This window comes from Bubalus kerabau, chromosome 15, assembly GCF_029407905.1.
Source record: "Bubalus kerabau isolate K-KA32 ecotype Philippines breed swamp buffalo chromosome 15, PCC_UOA_SB_1v2, whole genome shotgun sequence".
Classification (NCBI taxonomy): Eukaryota; Metazoa; Chordata; class Mammalia; order Artiodactyla; family Bovidae; genus Bubalus; species Bubalus kerabau.
In genome coordinates this window covers 52,553,108-52,572,508 of record NC_073638.1, presented here as the reverse complement: position 1 = coordinate 52,572,508, position 19,401 = coordinate 52,553,108, and the positions used below count along the sequence as shown (strand labels likewise).

General features: G+C 44.8%; 1 protein-coding gene across 1 annotated transcript in view; it reads left to right on the top strand.

The window, feature by feature from the left end:
• CLPB (ClpB family mitochondrial disaggregase) overlaps positions 1-19,401 on the top strand; it is a 148,413-nt gene that overhangs the window by 75,053 nt on the left and 53,959 nt on the right. Inside the window, exon 5 of the mRNA XM_055548997.1 lies at positions 3,184-3,312. Within this exon, the coding sequence (XP_055404972.1) occupies positions 3,184-3,312 (129 nt within the window). The remainder of the gene's footprint in view (positions 1-3,183; positions 3,313-19,401) is intronic.

Genomic DNA, 19,401 nt, shown 5'->3' with positions numbered 1-19,401 from the left:
CTGTTATTTTCCCTCCCCGCCTGGTGAGCTCTGGACTGTAATCTGCATACTTGATTCTGAAACCTTCTTCCCAGCCTTCTAGTTTGCTTCTTCTAATCTGCAGTAGGCTGGAAACAAAATCCCTTACCATGATTTGATAAGACTGTTTTCAACTAAGAGTTTGAGTTAATCTTTGAGTTAGGTCCTAAAGTTAGGTCCTGCGTGAGAAACATGCAGATACCATTGCACATTGGACATATATATTAGCTAATCAGAGGCCTTCTTTCTGTTTACCCTACTCCAGGAGAGGTCAGGTAACACTCCAGGGGTAGGGGTCATCAGTTGGGAGAGCCTCTGACAGGTGCAGAAGAGCTGATGGACCACTGATTCACCAGACCATAAGGAAGTGTGGTCTGTTCTCCAATTACACACTCCAACAACTTCATTTTGACCAAACATTTGAAATACTACCACCTAAGCCATCTTATCTGGGTGTTACCTACAAACCTCAGGCCGATCTCTGTTAGGGCAGGTTCCATAGAGAGTATGCTGGCACCTTCACTTGAGCAGGGAAAGAAGAGAGAGTGTAAGCCAAGGCTAGGACCAGAACATCTGGGCTCTGATTCCTTCATTTGCAAAATGAGGGTGAAAGCATGATGTGATGGGGAAATAGCGTGAGGACTCAGATTAGACCTGGACTCTAATCCTCACACAACCACTTATTAGCTGTATGACCTCTGTACTTTAGCTTTCTCATCTATAAAACGAGAATTATAATGGCCTGTTTCCCTGGTGGCTCAGTCAGTAAAGAATCCACATGCAATGCAGGAGACCCAGGTTCAATCCCTGGATTGGGAAGATCCCCTGGAGAAGAAAATGGCAACCCACTCCAGTATTCTTCTCTGGAGAATCCCATGGACAGAGGAGCCGGGCGGGCTACAGTCCATGGGGTCATAAGGAGTCAAACATGATTGAGTGGCTAAGCAACAACCACTATATAAAGTAGTTAGGGGAATTACATAGATTGTGTGAAGTGACCATGTCAGCCAGAGAGCAAAGAAGGTCAGTTGTTCTTCAGTTGTTCATTTGTGTCCAGCTCTTTGCGACCCCATGGACTGCAGCACGCCAGGTTTCTCTGTCCTTCACCATCTTCTGGAGCTTGCTCAAACTCCTGTCCATTAAATCAGTGATGCCATCCAACCATCTCATCCTCTGTCATCCCCTTCTCCTCCTGCCTTCAATTTTTCCCAGCATCAGTGTCTTTTCTAACGAGTCAGCTCTTTGCATCAGGTGACCAAAGTATTGGAGCTTCAGCATCAGTCCTTCCAATGAATATTCAGGATTGATTTCCTTTAGGATTGACTGGTTTGATCTCTTTGCAGTCCAAGAGATTCTCAGGAGTCTTCTCCAACATCACGGTTCAAAAGCATCAATTCCTCGGCACTCAGCCTTCTTTATGGTCCAACTCATATCCATATGTGACTACTGGAAAAATCATAGCTTTAACTAGATGGACCTTTGTTGGTGAAATAACATCTCTGCTTTTTAATACACTGTCTAGGTTTGTCGTCGCTTTTCTTCCAAGGAGCAAGCATCTTTTAATTTCATGGCTGTGGTCACCATCTGCAGTCATTTTGGAGCCCAAGAAAATAGTCTGTCACTGTTTCCATTATTTCCCATCTATTTGCCATGAAGTGATCTAGGTGAAATCTCTGTTAGGTTTAGGAAGAAGCGTGACAGTCTTCTGGCTTTGAATGACTTTTCAATAGGAAGTTCAGTTTTGTAGGAGGAGCAAATACATAAACTCCATTCCAAGACATCTTGGAAAAGAATGGCTTAAGAATTGTCTGGTGGTTTTGACTACACAGGCAAGGTTCTCTCTTGACTGAATTACATGCCTTTATCCAGTAGGAGGTAGGAGGAGCCTGCCCTCTGCAGGGCCTGTGCCATGGACTCAGGGAGGAGCAGGTACAAGTAGGTAGGACCCAAATTCCACCTCCAGTGAACTAAGCTCAGGAAGGAACATAAGGCAAGTACTCTGATAATTTCTACATGAGACAGAAAGAAACCCCATCACCTTCGCAGGATAGATATTGTTCTGTGGGGGCTTGGTTCCCAAGGAAAGGCCCCAGAATTTAGGTAGCCTTCCAAATATTGTCCATACTGGGACTGTTGAGGACAGCAAGCATAAGTCATGACTACCCCGATGAACAGGGACATGTGTGATCACTAACCCAGAGGGTCCTGTAAAGTGATGCAACTGATTTTAGGTTCTTTTGTATCAATTTAGAGAGAGAGAGAGTCACTAATAATAACACTTGAGTGAGCCTAGGGGTTTTTGGTTCTTTGACACATGCAATACTTGTCCTTTCTGCCTTCAAAAAATGCTCACAGTACATTTATTAAGGGAAAAAAGGCAGATTACAAAATTGCAATATATTAAATTCCAAATTTGTAAGATATACATGTAGGATATATATGCAGGTATCTTTTACCTACTAAAGTCCATATCAATATCAATATAGATATCAGAGGACATATACCAGAATATTAAATGCCATTTCTCAAGTTGCTGAGATAATCATGCTTTTTCTCCTTTATACTTTCCTGTAGTTTCAAATTCTTAATGGCTTTTTTAAATTTAAAAATCCTTTACAAAATATTAAATATTAGATTGTAAACATCTTCAGAGCACAGAGGAGGCATGTTACTGTTCTGCTAAGAACACCCTCTGTCTCCCTCCTGACTTGTCCTCTGTCTTGCCCTTGCCTGCTTTTCTTCACCCTTCAAGACTCTCATATTTTGAGATCCTTTCTTCATGCCCAAATTGAGCTAAGCTCCCTTCTGGCTTTTTATATCATCCTGTTATATAATAGCATTTATCTCAGGTAATACTGTAAACATCAGTTTATTGTCTGCCTCCTTTGTCAGGTTAGGTTAGGGACCATATCTGATTCATTTCTATGTCCCCAAACGAATCTTATCACATAATAGATGTCAGTAAACCTATGTGGAATTAACCGGGCTCTGTTTTACTTCCTCTTTCCCAGCACAGATGGCCAGGCACATAGTAGGTGCCATTATTTGTTTAGTAAGGAAGTAGATGAGTGAATGAGGGAATAAAAATGCCAAGAGGAAGAAAGTGAGATTGGTGGCTCTTGGCATTTGTTGCTAATGAAAGGGTTTGTGTTGCTGTCCCCCTAGTCCTGGTCACGCGAGAGGATGACTTCAACAACCGGCTGAACAACCGCGCCAGCTTCAAGGGTTGCACAGCCCTACACTACGCTGTCCTCGCTGATGACTACCGGACCGTCAAGGAGCTGCTTGATGGAGGTGAGAGCATGGGTGAGTGGGGCGGAGGGCTTAGTTGGCCGAAAGTGTGGACTTAGCTGCCTCTCTCCTCCAGAAATGCCAAGCTTCCCCAAAGCCGTGTTGCCCTCCCAGACTGGAAAGCCTCAAAGGTGCCTGTACTCTGTGACAGTGACCATGTGCATGCGGGATTCACCCTCATGTGGCTGGAGTGTGTTCTTTGCCTACGGTTGTGTGGTGTACCATGCCATCCTTCCTGAACGTTCATGCTCTGAGTTTTGCTTGTTGCGTCCCCCAAAAGTATCCTCTCTTCTACCCTGTGTCCTCCAGAGCAGGACTGGTGGACCAAGGGGGGAGAGCCTTCAAATCTCTAGTAACCTCAGACTCAAAAGACATCCACCTTGATCCCCCTCCCCCACCCTAGTCTAAATCAGGCCTCTTCCATTACTCTAGTTCATTGCACTCTATTCTTTTTCCATGGTTGCACTTGTTGCAATCTTGAATTTTGTGTGCGTGTTCAGTAGCTTTCTCCCTAACTTGACTCTGAGCTCCCTGAAGGCGAGAACTATGGCTGATTCATTCTAGCACCTGACATAGTACTTAACACACAGTAAACACTCAATAAATCTTTATCAAATGTTTGACTACCCTTCTTTTGGAGAGCACTGATGTATTGGAGGGATAATACATACCATCCCCATACTCAGGGTGGTCTGGTCCTGTCCAGATCTGGTACCTGCCAGAGGCCTCCCAGGCAGTCACTTGCCCTTATCTTACTCCAGCCTCTCCTTTGGAGAGCGAGGAAAGCATCCTGCCAGGATGCATGGTGCCCAGGCCCCTGAGTTGGTATGGCACTATGGCACTGACTTCCTGTTTTATGCCCTCACTGCACTTTTTGAAGGTTTAGGGACCCTCTCTTGGGCCTGACACCAAGGCATTCCTTGTCAGTGGTCATTCTTCATAGAACCTGGGAGCTCGAAGGATCTTTGGAAGTCCTCCAGTTTACCTGTTTGCCCGCCCTCTCTCCTCCTGGCAGAAACCTCTCCAGCAGCCAGCTGGCTGGTCTTTCTTTGGATTCTCTCAGAGACTGAGGGAACCCTCCTTCTTCCCTGGGAGCCCATTCCATTTTAATTCTGCTGTGACTGGTTTAAATAGATTCTTTTAAGTAGGTATGATTTTCTTTGTATCTTCTGCCAGCTGTCCTCTGCAGTCAATCACTATTTCAAAACCCCATCTTCAAATAAAGTACTTTCAGCCCCAGAATCTTCGCCTCTCTAGCCCATTGTCCCCATATCATCTTCTAGTGTTTGTGATTGGACTGGAAGGGTTTCCCAGTAATCCTCAAGTCCTACCACCTTCCATCCGCCACAGTCACACTGACTTAAGACCCAGGCCTGGCCCATAGCCCCAGCCTACAAGGGACCTGCCCCAGTGCAGCCAGTGTGCACCTTGGTCTGGGAATGAACACTGCAAGGGGCAGCACTGCTCACGGATATGGTGACAGCATCTAGGATGACTGGTGCTTTTGGAGCAAGAACTCACTGTTTACAGGAGCAGAGACTTAGAAAACGTCCCCAAGTAACATGCTACTCACTTTGTCCTTTGGAAAGCTCTCCAAAGAGAGACATTTGTAGCTAAGAATTAGAACGTTCACTATGGGGCTTCTCTCTGCCATGCCTTAAAATCAATCAATACCCCCAGCTATTGTCCAGTGGTTTACATTCCCCACTTCCCATCAGCCCCTAAATGGACAAGAAACTCATTCTACAAAGAGTCCCTCTCCCCAGCCTTGCAGATCGAACACCTTTAATATGAAGAAGCACGGGCCTTTTATGAAACACCCCACCCTTACCCCCCAGGCCAAGGCTGGCCATTTGAGCCGTTCCAGGGGCATGGTTCCTGCTTGTTGACTTGGAACAGATGCCCTTCGCCCCCATCTTTACACTTCACCCACCTGCCTTTTTACCCAGAATCCATTTACACCCCCTGCCCTAGCCTCCCAGCCTCAAGGGCCAAAACCATTAACCCACTGATTTCTCCCTTTCTGACCTGAACAAGTGGCCATCCCTCAGGGCCTGCAGGCTTGCCAACTTCTGACCTCCCTCCCCTCTTGACCTCTCTTGGTCTGCTTGTGTGTGTGACCAGCCAACCGAGAGGCAGGATCCTGTTCCCTTGTCCTAGGGGCTCTTGCCAGTAACAATTCCAAAGTTTCTGACCTCAGCTGACCTTCAGAAGGTTTCAGGGAGGGCAGCCCCTGATTTCCTGACCGTCCAGCTTTTTCAGCCTATATTTGCCACTGGCTTTGCTGCAACACCTTAAAGACTTTCTCTGTGAGACCCAAAGCAGGCCTAGACATGGGGCCAGCCTGTGCTCATGGGATCCACACACAACTCTTGTCCTTAAAATCGCTCAGTCCACAAGGATTTAGGGCCCGCAGATCTTAGAGGGTTGGAGCTAGAGGGGGCAGCCGCACTCGCCCTCTGATCAGCAGTCCCCACATGAGAGCTGGGGGAGGTCCAGGCAGCAGCAGCAGTCTGGTAATGTGGGAGGTTCTCTGACCCCTTAAGAGGCAGCATGGAGTAGTAAACAGGGCTTTAGAGTCAGGCCAGCCTGGGTTTGAATCCCAGCTCCCCCACCTACTAGCTCTGTTGGCTTAGACATGTTACCTTATCTCTCTAAGCCTCAGTTTTCTTGTCTGTAAAATAACAGCTGGGAGGGGCTTTCCTGGTGGTCCAGTGGTTAAGAATCCATCTTGCAATGCAGAGGACATGGGTTTGATCTCTGGGTCAGGAAGATCCCATGTACTGTGGAGCAACTAAGCCCATGCACCACAGCTGCTTAGCCAGCACTCTAGAGCCCCTGAACTGCAACTACTGAAGCCCACATGCCTAGAGCCCGGGCTCTATGAGAGAAGCCACTGTGGTGAGAAGCCCCCACACTGCAACAAAGAGTAGCCGCCGCCCACCACAGTTAGAGAAAGCCTACATGCAGCAGTGAAGACCCACCACAGCCAAATGAATAAATAACATCTGGGAAGCATCTCAGGGATTAGTGGACGTGAGGATTAGTGATAACGTCTGTAAAGGTCCCAAGTACAGATAGATTCTCCATGTTTGTGTAAAGAAATCAAATGCTCACCCTGGCAGCTATAATCCCATTCCTTCCCCATGAAATCTGTACTCCTATCTAAGACTTCTTAATTCTGTTTCTGCCTACAGCTTCTCCACCCTGCCCAAAACACCATCATGCTCCCTCTCTTCTCAGCTAGATCCTCTAAGGAAGCCTCTCAGGTGGTCTGGTCTGCTCTGACAGTGCCGCCTCTGAACACTTCACTGTCGAGATGGGTGCTTAGCACAGAAAGGCCACTTCGTCTTCAGGAGGCCCCATAACATAGTGAGAAGAACACAAAATTGGGGATCAGACAGACTTGGGTTTAAATCTCAGCTCTGTAGTGTGACTCTGGGTAAGCCAGTTGTCACCTTTGACCTCAGGGCATCCTAAGGTGGATCTGGCAAACTGTCCTGAGAGAGGCGCAGACTGGTGGAGAGACAGATATGGAAACCGGCAGTGACAGCAGGCGTGTGCCCCAGCAGGGTTCTGGACAAAGGGCTCTGGGGAGACCAAGGAGGAAATACCTGCTTCTGCCTGGTGAGCAGGGAGGTAGGGTCAGTTACAGAAGGTTTCCCAGAGGATGGCTTGCTTCAGCCTTGTCGGGGAGGGCAGTGAGAGTTTGCCAGACGGATTTGTGTGCAAGAGTTCTGAGTCCGGTGCCAGCTTTATACCCCCAGCCTCCGCAGAAAAGTGGATCCACTGGCTTCTGTGGTTTTCCTCTTGAAAAATGCTGCTGCTTCGTGGGTCGCTGTCTTATGAGCAGAAAGGCCTGTTTCGGCACTTGACTGCCACTTACAGGAAAAGGTTAGAGGAAGGAAGGAAAGGCAGGACTGCTGAAAAGACGAGTAATTTGAGAAGGTGGGGAGCCTCCTTCCTTAAGCCCCTGGAGCTGACTCATCCCTGTGGTTCCAAGGCCGTTATGGTGCTTTTACAGCTTTTTCCTCCCAGGAATGTGATCCCACTTTCACAGATCCATTTTCCTAAAACGTATCTCTTACCATGCAGCCTTTCTCATCCAGGGTTCCTCTGGAAAATTAAACTCTAATGCTCTCAGGCATCTGTTATACACAGGGTTATTAATTTCTCTCCTATCTGAAGTGGTACAAGTTATGTGCTATTCCTGACAGAATTGAAAAAATCATTACTCAAATAATTTCCCAGTTGTGGTTCAGAGGAGAAGCCCCAGATGAGAAAGGCTGCAAGGAAGGAGCATAAACTGTGGAGTCAGGATCTGAATACAACCCTGCCACACTTAATAGCCATCTGTCCTGGGGAAGCTGTGACCACTCTGAAGTCCTCTTTCCTCATCTGGAATAAGAGTGTGCCACCTACCCTCTAAGGTTTTGTCAGGATTGGGCATGTGTAGGTTCCACAGAGTAGGCACTCTACATATAATGCGTTACTAACTTCAAAACACCCAGCACTTACATATTTTTTTTAAAGGGAATCCTACCCATCCTAATTTGTTAACCTGGTTTTAGAGTTGTTCTACTTGCCTGGAAAATCCCATGGATGGAGAATCCTGGTAGGCTGCAGTCTATAGGGTCGCTAAGAGTCGGACACGACTGAGTGACTTCACTTTCACTTTTCACTTTCATGCATTGGAGAAGGAAATGGCAACCCACTCCAGTGTTCTTGCCTGGAGAATCCCAGGGACAGGGGAGCCTGGTGGGCTGCCATCTATGGGGTCGCACAGAGTCGGACACGACTGAAGCGACTTAGCAGCAGCAGCAGCAGTCTGACCCTCACTTAACTGTTTTTTCCCACTGCTGCCCTAATGGCTCCAGTTACACCATCATAATGTCTGTTCCATGTTCCCACCTCAGTGCCTTTACCCTTGCAGGTCTTTCTGCCTCTCATTTCCCTTCAAGACTTTGTTTCTCAGCCTAGCAGAATGGTTTCTACCAGCCAGTACCCAGCTCTCATGCTGCCTGCCTTCTAAGGTCTGCCCTGTTCCCTGGGATTTGGGTCCAGCCCCCCTCTACTGCACTGAGGTTGATTGAGGATGAAGACTGTATGTTACTTTCCCTGCCTTCTTTGCCACAGTGCCCCGCCCGTAGTTCAGTACCTATTTGGATGCGCCAGAACCTCCAAAGCCACTGTAGATTGGATACCACTGGAAATGTGGTGTCTTTGACTCCTGGGCCGCTTGCTTTAGTGTCATAATATATCTGACTTTCTAGAGCTTCACGTATGAAGCTGTCTTAGTCACAGTGCCCCTCCCCTGCCTTTTCAGCCACCAGTGTGCATCACCTCAGAAACGCCGGGCTTTCTGACACCTAATGATACCTTCCCCAGTGCTTCCCTTAGCCTCTTTCCTACTTACTTTCTTGGCTCTTCCTCATCCCTCTGTCCAAGTATAGGGCTCAGTTGTGAGTGTTAACCAGCCGTCCTTAAATTCCCACCATCACTGCCTGAGGCAAGGAACATTTCCAGTGCTGGTATCTTCCCTTTAACAGCCTGTTAGTTTGTTGTCAGGGCTAAAAACTTAAAGCTCTGTTTCTTGTTCCACTTCAGTGTCTGCCCATCTGGCTGCGCTGCCAGATGTGGAAGGGATTGGTTTTGCCTCAGGCTGTGCTCTCTGGAAATGTCATCCTCTGATTCTTGCCAGCAGTACAGGGAAGGGGAATGAGCCCTGGGCTGAAGATCAGATGTTCTGGCTCTGCCACCAGCAAACCCTCTCTCCTTTAGGCAAGTCCTTTCTCCTCCATAGTGAAATAGAGAGATTAGGGTAGCTGATTACGAGGACCTCTTCCAGCTCCCTGGGCGAGTCTTCTTGTTCATTTTTCAAACACTTAACTGAGCATCTCTCCTGTCACAGGACTCACCCTCAGCACCTGGGAAGTAAAGATGATCCAGACATGGTCTTTGCCCTTAAGGAGCTCATAGGTCGGTGAGGAAATCAGACATTTTAGCCAAAAATTGCCATCTGGTGTATTAATGGAGGTGTATAGAAGGTGCTAGTGGAACACAAAAGACTATTTAAATCTCTGAAGAGAGCAGGGAGAGCATGCTATAGGAGAAGGAGTTTACACGAAGTCTTAAAGAATGAGTGTGAGTTTACCGGGTGGAGGGAGAAAGGCACAGAGGGACCAGCATGTTCAGAGGTATGGAGTAGGAAGCAGCATGCTGAATTCAGAAGAGCTGAATTTGTAGGGTGTGGATTGAAGAATGGAAAGCGAGAGCCAGTAATGAAGGCCTGTAACATAAGATATGCTAAGGAAATAGAACTTTTCCTCCAATGGGAAAGTTCAAAATAGACAAACCACCCCGTGTAAGAAGTCAATATGGCAGTTACCCTCAAGAGGGCAGATAGTGACTGGGGAAGGACACACAGGGACTTCAGAAGTGTTTAATGTTCTGCCTCTTTATCTAGATACTGGTTATACTTCCACCTTGGGAAAATTCTTTGACCTGTATCCTTATGCACTTTTTGTACTTTTGTGTATATACATTAGACTTGAAAGAAAGGTTAGAGGAAAATAGGGGAAGAAATTGATTAGGAGGAGCAGGGTTGAAGAAAGGAAAATTATTTCATTTGAAAGCTATATTAGGGACTTCCCTGGTGGTCCAGTGGCTAAGACCCCATGCTTCCAATGCAGGGGGCCCAGGTTTGAAACCTGGCCAGGGAACTTGAACCCACATGTTGCAACCAAGTGTTCATATGCCATAGCTAAAGATGGACCATGCTGGGACCTGGCACAGCCAAATAAATAGAGTGGGTTTTTTTAAGCTATTTTAATTGTCTAGGTGGGGCCTGAAGCAAGGCAGTTGCAGTGGGAGAGGAGGACGGATCCCAGAAAGATTTAGGAGTAGCATCAGTTGGATCAGATGGTGAGAGAAAAGGAGAGGTCAAGATTGGTCCAGATTCTGGACCAGATGGCTGGTAGATGGTATGTGCCTGTGCTGAGGTGAGGATTATTAGAAGGAGGTATGGGTGGAATTGAGGTGCAGAGGAATGACTAGTTCTGCTTTAAACATTTTCCTCCTCCCTCCCTCACACTTTCAGATTCCACAGTCCAGTGTCCTAACTATTCCTTTGCTTCTTTCTTCCTTCTTTGTACTCAACTTGATGAAACACTAACCCTACTTAAACCCAATTTCTTTTTACTTCATTCTGTATCTGAAGAGCTGAATATTGCTTCAGGAAAAAAAAAAATCATACAGCCATGCTAACTGGACTCACTTTACATTTATGTTCATGAATTTCAGACACTCAATACTGCCAACCACCCCACTATACTTCTTGAGTAAAATCACAGTCTTGTTCTGGACCAAGACAACTTTCATATATCTTCTTTCTCCTCAGATGTTCAGCAGTCTCCTTCCCTGACTCCCAAACTAATGATCTCACCTCACACTTCATAGAGAAAATGAATTGCAGTCATAAGAGAACTACCTTACCATCCCACCATCACTTCACCAGCCTCCCCGCCTCTATACTCCCGTGTGCTGCCATCCTACCTCTACAATGGAAGATGTTCCTAATTTCAGCTCTGCTTTCGGCTCAGGCTCCTATTTCCACTTGCTTTCTCAATTACTTCGTTCCTCCAATGATCCCATCTTTCCTGCATTGTCTATTTTCTCCTCTCTGCTGGCTCGTTCCCATCATCATGAAAACATGCCTTAATATCACCCATCTTAAACAACAAAGCAAACTAAAAACTTCCTTGACCCCCATATCTACCTCCATCTGCTGCCTCATTTCTCTGCATCCCTTCATGGTTAAAAGTCCTCAAAAAAAATTATTGCTAACCACTGAATTCACTTGCCTGGCTCCAGTTCTTTCCTCAGTCTCAGTGTCACCATGGCCAAAATATACTTCTGTTTTTTCCCACAAAATTGATATTCCCCAAGTCTTCCCCATCTCAGTAAATGATACAATCATCTATCTAGTTTTCAGGCCACAAATTTTAGTCATGTTTGAATTCTCTTTCTCATTTACACTACCTGTCAAGTCGTTCAGTAAGTCTTGTCACCTGTGCCTCTAAAGTAATCTGGAACCATCCCCTTTCTACCATTCCCATTGCTGTAACTCTAGTCCCAGTGCAGGACGATCCAGTTCTCCTGGATAATCACCACAGTTTCCTAACTAGTCTCACCATTTCCACTTTTGTCTCCCTGAATCCATTTTCCACATAACTGCCAGGAGAATCTTTTTAAAACGTAAACCCTGTCTTTCTGCTGTTTAAAATCTTCCGTTGGCATACCAGTGAAACCAGCATAAAATCCAAATTCCTTACCAAAGCCTGCAAGGCTTTACGTAGTCTAGACCCTTCCTGCCTTCTGTGACCTCATCTCTAGTCACTCCCTCACCCACGGTGTTCACTCCTCTCCAGTGACACAGGCCTTCTTTCATCCCTCAGCCACACTGAGCTCCTTCCCATCTCGGGGTCTCTGTACCAACCTCTCCCAGTGATGGGAACACTCTCCCCTTGGGAATTCAGGTCTCAACTCAAATTCCCTTCCTCAGAGACCTTCTTGGCCACCATAGTAAAGTAGCTCCTCCAGTCACTTTGCATCGTATTACCTTATTTTATATTCTTTGTGGTACTCATCAGTCCCTGAAGTGATCATGTTTGTTTGTATGTTTATCATCGGCCTCTCCCCCCTACTAGGATGAAAGCCTTACAATCACAGAGACCTTGTCTCTTTATTTTACTGCCATATTCACAGTTCTTAAGGAAAAAACCTCACAGCTGGCAGATGGTATGTGAGTTATAAATAGCTGTTGACCAGCTGGGAGACCTGTGGGACACACTTGTAGAGATGTGTAGTGGGCAGTTGGACAAATGAGTCTGAAGCTCAGGAGAGAAAGGACTATAAGTTGAATATGAAGATTTGAGAGTTGTCAGTCTCTTGAGGGTGGTGGACGCTGAGTTGTCCGTGAAGAGTTGTAGAGCTAAAGAGGCCCAAGAACACAATTGAGAGAGCCTACATTTCAGGTGTGAGCACATAAGAGGAGCCAGTGCAAGAGATTCAAGGAAACAGGTGAAAGGAGAAGGAGAAGAGAGTTGGGGAGGGGTTGCAGTGATGCTCAAACTATCTGAAAAACCTGTCTTCTGCAAGTTTTATTTTTTGAAAACATTTTAGAAAAATTATATTTTAAAGGGCATACAAAATACAGGCCCAAATTTGTCATCAGGTTCAACAGACGAAATTACTCTTGCTGTTGCTGCTGCTAAGTCACTTCAGTCGTGTCCGACTCTGTGTGACCCCATGGATGGCAGCCCACCAGGCTCCGCCATCCCTGGGATTCTCCAGGCAAGAACACTGGAGTGGGTTGCCATTTCCTTCTCCAGTGCATGAAAGTGAAAAGTGAAAGTGAAGTCACTCAGTCATGTCCGGCTCTCTGCAACCCCATGGACTGCAGCCCACCAGGCTCCTCCATCCATGGGATTTTCCAGGCAAAAGTACCAGAGTGGGGTGCCATCGCCTTCTCCGGAAATTACTCTTAAGTTCGTGTAAAAGTTTCTGGACACGTACTCGTACTTAGCATGCTTATCTCATCGATGACTGGTAACAAAGTTCACAGACCAGCACCGGTATATGGACTGCACGTCAAGCATCATTGCTCTAACGGTACTCCTGGGCAAGAGAAGACAGATGAACTGAATATAGCCTCTGCCCTCAAGTTGCTTAAAGTCCAGTCGGGTAAGCAGTTTGGGATACACAGACACATTACCTGGTAGAGAGATCAAAGCATTACCATTAGGATGCAGGAACTGGAGACCATGGGCTGCCCCAGCTCTGCCACCATCTCATCCCAGGAGGACCTCCAGCAGATCACAGCCTCTCTGTGGAATCACTTTTTTCATCTGTATGATGAAGAAACATATCAGATTACTGGATGCTAAAGTTTTCTTCTGGTTATTTTGGATACAGAGCTAAAAACCCTCCATGCCAGCAATTTTCTGTGGAGGGATAGAGAGTGACTTCTAATGGGTGCCAGGTTTCTTTGGGGGATGATAAAAGTATTCTAAAATTAGATTATGGTTATACAACTCTGTAAATATACTTTAAAAAAAACCCATTAAACTGTATACTTTAAATGGGTGAACTTTATGGTATATAAAGCTATTTAAAAAAAAAAGGAAAGTAATAAAATCCTCCATGCTACTCAAAACCAGAAAAGATTGGCTTGGATGGTTCCTGGTTGTAGCTTTGGACTAGTTGGTCCCATAGCTGATGTGATGTATTGGAGGGGACCCTCTGATATAAAAGTTTCTTTTTAAAGAATACTATTAAAAAGTTACCTGAAAAACTTTCTCTTACCCATACTGGTATTTTTATTGGTTTCCAGTTATTAATTTAACAAGTATAGCACACCCCATTCTTTTTTTTTTTTTTTTGGCTGAGGCACACGACTTGCGGGCTCTTAGTTCCCCAACCAGGGATTGAACCCACACCTTGGCAGTGAAAAAGCATGGAATCCTAACTAGCCACTGGACCACCAGGGAATTCCCAAACTATTCATTCTTAATGAAGCTTAGTCTGGCAGGGTATAGACATCTAGGCAAATAATCACAAAATTATTAGCTAATTACCACTGAGAGAAGTAGTATTAAGGAAAAGTAGAAGGTGGTAGGAGTATAATGGAGGCTTAAGCTAGTCTGAAGCAGATGAGGGAGGTCTTCCCTGAGCAAATGGCATATACATGGAAACCTGAAGTGTAGATGTCAACCGGTCACTTAACTTGAGGAAAGCCTGTGGAGAGTGACAGCCATTAGTCATCCAGAGGGACGCAGCCGTCCAGTCAGGGGCACAGTGGGGAACGGAGGGATTCTGTAGTGATGCCATTGCAGTTCACATAGTAGGTCAGGGCTAAAGAGGGTCCTTAGTGACCCCAAGGCCTGTCCTCTGCCTTTGGCCTGGGCAGTGCAGAATGATGAGCTGTCCCTAGGGAAGGGTGTTTCTGTATCCCGGATCTGTGGACGTAGAGGAGTTGCTGCTTTAGTTGAGTTAGAGATGAGAGTGCCTGGGCGCCAGAGCCCCAGCTCTCCAGAGCCACCTGCCACCAGGCACCCGCATTTCATCAAGGCTTTAATCGGCTCCAAGCAGTCCTCAGATGAGCCTGGCTGGTATCCGGCATGAGCTCATCACCAAGAGTGGCAGCTGGAGGCCAAGGCTCCCTTGGGTGAGGGAGAGGTCAGCGTTTGTTGGGCCAGGTCTGTTCTGTGTTCTCCTCCACCTGCACTGGGCCTGGAAATATCTGAGTAGGATTCCAGTTTCCCATGGCAGGGTCGGCTGCCCTTTGTCAGCCCACTCGTGGCCATCCAGTGAGTGTGCTCTTGGGTAGAATGCAGAGAGAAAGGGCGGCACAGGTTTTAAGAAGGAGAACCTTAGTCCCTAGAGGTCAGGACCTGCAAAATAGCAGCGGAGGTCCATCCCAGGGTGAGATGGGTCAGAACCAAGGTTCCCTTCCCAAAACAAGTTCACATCTAGCTTTCATATACTCTGCTGTGTTACCAGAGGCCTAGCAGTGTCCCACGGAGAACACAGCAGAAATGCTCTCTGTAGGCTGATCCCACAGTCTTCTGCCTGAACATCATTTTGGAAATGAAAAATTCTTTTAAGTGCAGCCAAAGAAAGGAGCCTGCCACTTCAGGAATCCTTCAGAAACTCCCTTAGTAATGAACCCTATGCAGCACTAATGTGACCTACACTAACTCGGCCTTGCAGTGGATGGAACCTTGAGTAAGTCCCTTCCTCCTCACTGGGCTTCGTTTTCCCCACCTATAAAGTTAGTTGGATTGCAGTCTCAAAGCTCCTTTTAATTTTCATATTTTGTAATTCTGAATGAATAATTGCCCTCTGATTTAATTGCAAATCTAAGTATTCACATTTATTCAGCAGCTATTAATTAATTTCCTGCAGCTGACCACCAGCATCCCTTAGAAGAGGTTCCTAGAAAGGTTACTCTGCTCTTAAAGCAGCCTGTATAATTTCTTTATCACACTTACCACAGCAAATAGCTATTCAGTTATCTGATTAATAGATCTTGCCTTCATTACACAGGTTAGGGTCTGGATCTGCAGGACTTATATCCCTAGCACCTTGCACTATCCTTAGCACATGACAGATGCTCAGTGAATGTTTGCTGACTGAGTTTATTTATAAATGTGCACCAGGCGTTGCAGGAGTAGAAAGAAAGATAGAGGCCCTTCCTTCAGACTGCACACTGTAGAGCGCTGGTTCAGTGAAAAGGCCCAAACACAAAGCACACTGAAAACACCACGACAGTAGGTAATGGAACTCTAATAAACAAAGGCCAGGAAGCAAAAAACCAGTGAATGTAATAAATGAGGTGAGGAGGGGGAAGATCATTGTTGGCATTGTAGAAGGCTTTCTGGAGGAGAGGGCCTGGAGGCAGATCCTGAAGGACAGGCAGAATAGATCAGCAGAGGGAGGAGGGAAGCTTTTCAGGTGTGGGAGGAGCAGAAATGAGCCTTGCGTGTTTGAGACCTGGAGGAAACTGGCCACCTGTCAGATGGTGAGTAGGGGAAGGCCGGAGCATGGAGGACCTTGGGGTGAGCCTGAGGACTTGTGCTCAACTCTGAAGCCAGTAGAGAGTCCCTGAAGTGATTGTCTATTGTTGGCTTGTTTAGTGCTGCAGTGATTTTTACTTTAAAAAATGTGGGGGAAAAAAAATCAACATTTCAAGCAGTACCAGGGGATGTGTAGTGAAAAGGAGATCTCCTTTCCACACCCCTGGTCCCCCTCAGAAGCAGCCACTGTAGCTTTCCTTAGGTAGCCTCCCTATTGCTGCTGCAAACAGATGATCACAAACTTAGCAGCTTAAAGCAACCCAAATTTAGTAACTTATGGTTGTGGGGATAAGTCTAAAATGGTCTCATTGGACAAAAATCAAAGTGTCATCAGAGTTGTGTTCCTTTTTGGAGACTCAGGGAGTATCTGTTTTATTGCCATTTGCAGCTTCTCAAGGCTGCCTTGTCTCAGACATTCCTTATCTTGGCCCCTTCCATCCCCAAGCTAGCACAATCCCTCAAGTCTTTCCCATGTTCCACCACTCTGACACTGACTCTTCTGCCTTCTTCATTTACTTGTAAGGACTCTTGTGATTATGTTGAGCCCACCTAGATAATCCAGGGTAATCTTCGCATCTCAAAGTCAGCTGATGAAAAACCTTAATTCCCTTTTGCTGAGTAACTAATATATTCTCAGGTTCCAGGGATTCAAACATGGACATCATTAGAGGTCATTATTCTGCCTGCTGCACTGTCAGAGATATTTTATAAATGTTTTATTTTTCTTCCTGTTTTTGAATAGTTAATTTGCACACAGTACAAAATTCAAAAGGGTGAGCGCTCACTCCACAATTGACCAGCAACTGGCATTTCTGTGATCAACAAGAATTCCTTCTCTCTCACTTATTTATTTACTGTTATGTGTGCTTATGGATACTATTGCTTTAGGGTTCTATAATGTATTACTGTCCGTAGTGGTTATATTGGTGCTAAAATTATCTCAGATTTGGCCAGAGTGCCATACCTGCATCTTTTTTTTTTAATTTCCATATTTTCTTGCATAACTAGATGTTTCGATCTTACCTTATATCCACCTTGCCATTGCCCTGGAATCAGCCATTTCTCTGAGAGTCCTAAGACTTTTTTAGTGGGCAATTGTATTGGAGACCAAAACATGAGTACTAGGTGTACTTATTACACACACACATATGCATATACACACTATTATGTATATGCATATTATATGCATATGCACGTACCTATTTTAGAAGTCCTGAGAATACCAATACCTCCCATTCCAGTCCATCATTACAGGGTTCTTCCTTGTCCTCACACATTTCATATTTCTGTGTCCCTTCTTCTGTAGTGAGAATTCTGACTTCAAATAGCACTGATACACAACTCATTTGTTTAATCCTATAATATATTCAAAAAGTCTTCAGACCTTCTTCAGCCAAACCACTATAGAAAACGAACTACTAAAAGAGTTCAGGTCAGGATATGTTTATAGTTGGCCCAGCTTCTCCATCCAAGGCTAAGGGTATATAGTCAAATACTAGTTCCTTAGTTACTTAGGTGGGTGTTTTTCCTTTCAGGGTGTTTATGCTGTTAGTTTGAAATGCAGTTGGGTTAATTTTTTCAACGCGCTTTCAGTTTTAGGGTTTTTCTCCTCTACCTTTCCTTGTTTTAGTTTTGTTGTTTGAATATATAGACCATTAATCTTTTTCTAAAAACTGTACAAAAAGATATAGTCAGAGAAGTAAAACTCCCTCCTGTGTGTCGCTTTCAACCTTTTCCTGCTCTCCTCAGTAAGCCCTGACCCCTTGTGTAATAGATAACCAATTTTGATTGTTTTCTAGTTTGTCCTTCCTGTATTTCGTTGTCTAAGCCAATATATATATTTTTTCTTATTTCTCCTTTTTCCTACATAAAAGATAATGTATTATACATGCTCTTTGCAGTTGCTTGTTTTCACTTAACCATATTTTCTAGAAGTCACTCGGTAATCATTTCACAGAGATCTTCCTTATTTTTTGTAGTCACATAGTAATCCATTGTGTGTATGAGCTATATATGCTGTGCTTGGTAGTTAAAAATAATGCTATGTGAATAGCATCTTACATGTACATTTTGGAATAATGGGAGGTGCGTCTCTACAGCAGAGTTCTACAAGCTCTATTGCTGGGTCAAAGGGTAAATGTATGCCCTTGGTTAGGTATTGCAAATTTCTCCTCCATAAAAGTTGTGCCTTTTGCATTTCTACTTATATTGTGTGAAAGTGGCTGTGTTCTCACAGCCTTGCCAACATTGTATATTGCCAACCTTTTGAATTTTTACCAATCTAATAGGTGAAATAGAGTACTTTGGTATAGTTTTAGTTTGATTCTCTTACTGTGAGTGAAATGGGCACCATTTCAAATGTTTAAGAATCATTTTTCTCCTTTTTTCAATTGTCTGCCAAAATGTCTTTTGCCTATTTTTTTCTAGGACTTTTGGTTTTTGTTTTTCTCTTGATTTTTAAAAGTTCTTTGCAAGTTAAGGATATTAGCTATTTTTCTGATATATGTTACAAATATTTTCTTCAGTTTTGTATTGATACAGTTTTAATGCTTCTCATATAATCCTAAATGTACAGCCAGGATTGAGAACCACTGGGATAGTTTGTAAAGATTGGAACAATTTTTTTTTCTAAAAGAGAATGGATGCAGACAGAAAGGGACAAGGGCTGAGTACTCAACCTTGAGTGTCACCCATGACTTGGGACAGAAGAGTGAATAGGAACCTACAAAGGAGACAAAAGTTTATCATAACTGTTAGTTATTCAATCAGAAAATATTTATTAAACTCCTACTGAATGCCAAGTGCTGTTCTGGTCATGGGCTATCATAACAAATCCTCATTTTTAATTTGTGCTTCTCTCATCACTTTCTAAAAAAAGTTGGAAGTTTCCTTTACCTATGTTCATCCATCTGGTTTGCCATAAAGCCTCGACTCTGAGACAGATTTGGTAAAGTCCTTAGAATTGATTAGGGAAAAGCCCCTTTGAGAAAAAATGGAATCATTAGCACCAGCAAGAAGCTCTGGGTTGATATGGTTTTCTTGGTATAGATTTCAAGTCTATTCCCTGTCTTCTCCTTTTCCTAATCTCCCCACTACTCTTCCACTTTTATTTTTGGTGATTGTTGCCTGGTGACTGTGGTTGGGCATAATAGTAACTGGAAGACTCCTTTTGGCAGTGGCTTCTGATTTTTTTTTTTTAAGCAACAATTTTATGAGGGAGATAAGTAATTCCTATCAACCTTGATGCCGGGGTGGTGGTGCTGGTGGTGAAAAGCAGACATCAGTGATGAACAAACAGTTCCTGTGCCCAGAACTGCAACCTGTGACGTTTAATGTCATAGTTAAAGGTACTTGCCTCTGTACTCCTGATTCTCTTCCTGCTGGGAAGTGCAGTTAGCAGACTGTTTCATCAGGTTCTGTTTCTGTGGTTGTTCTCAAAGCCAACTGTAAATAA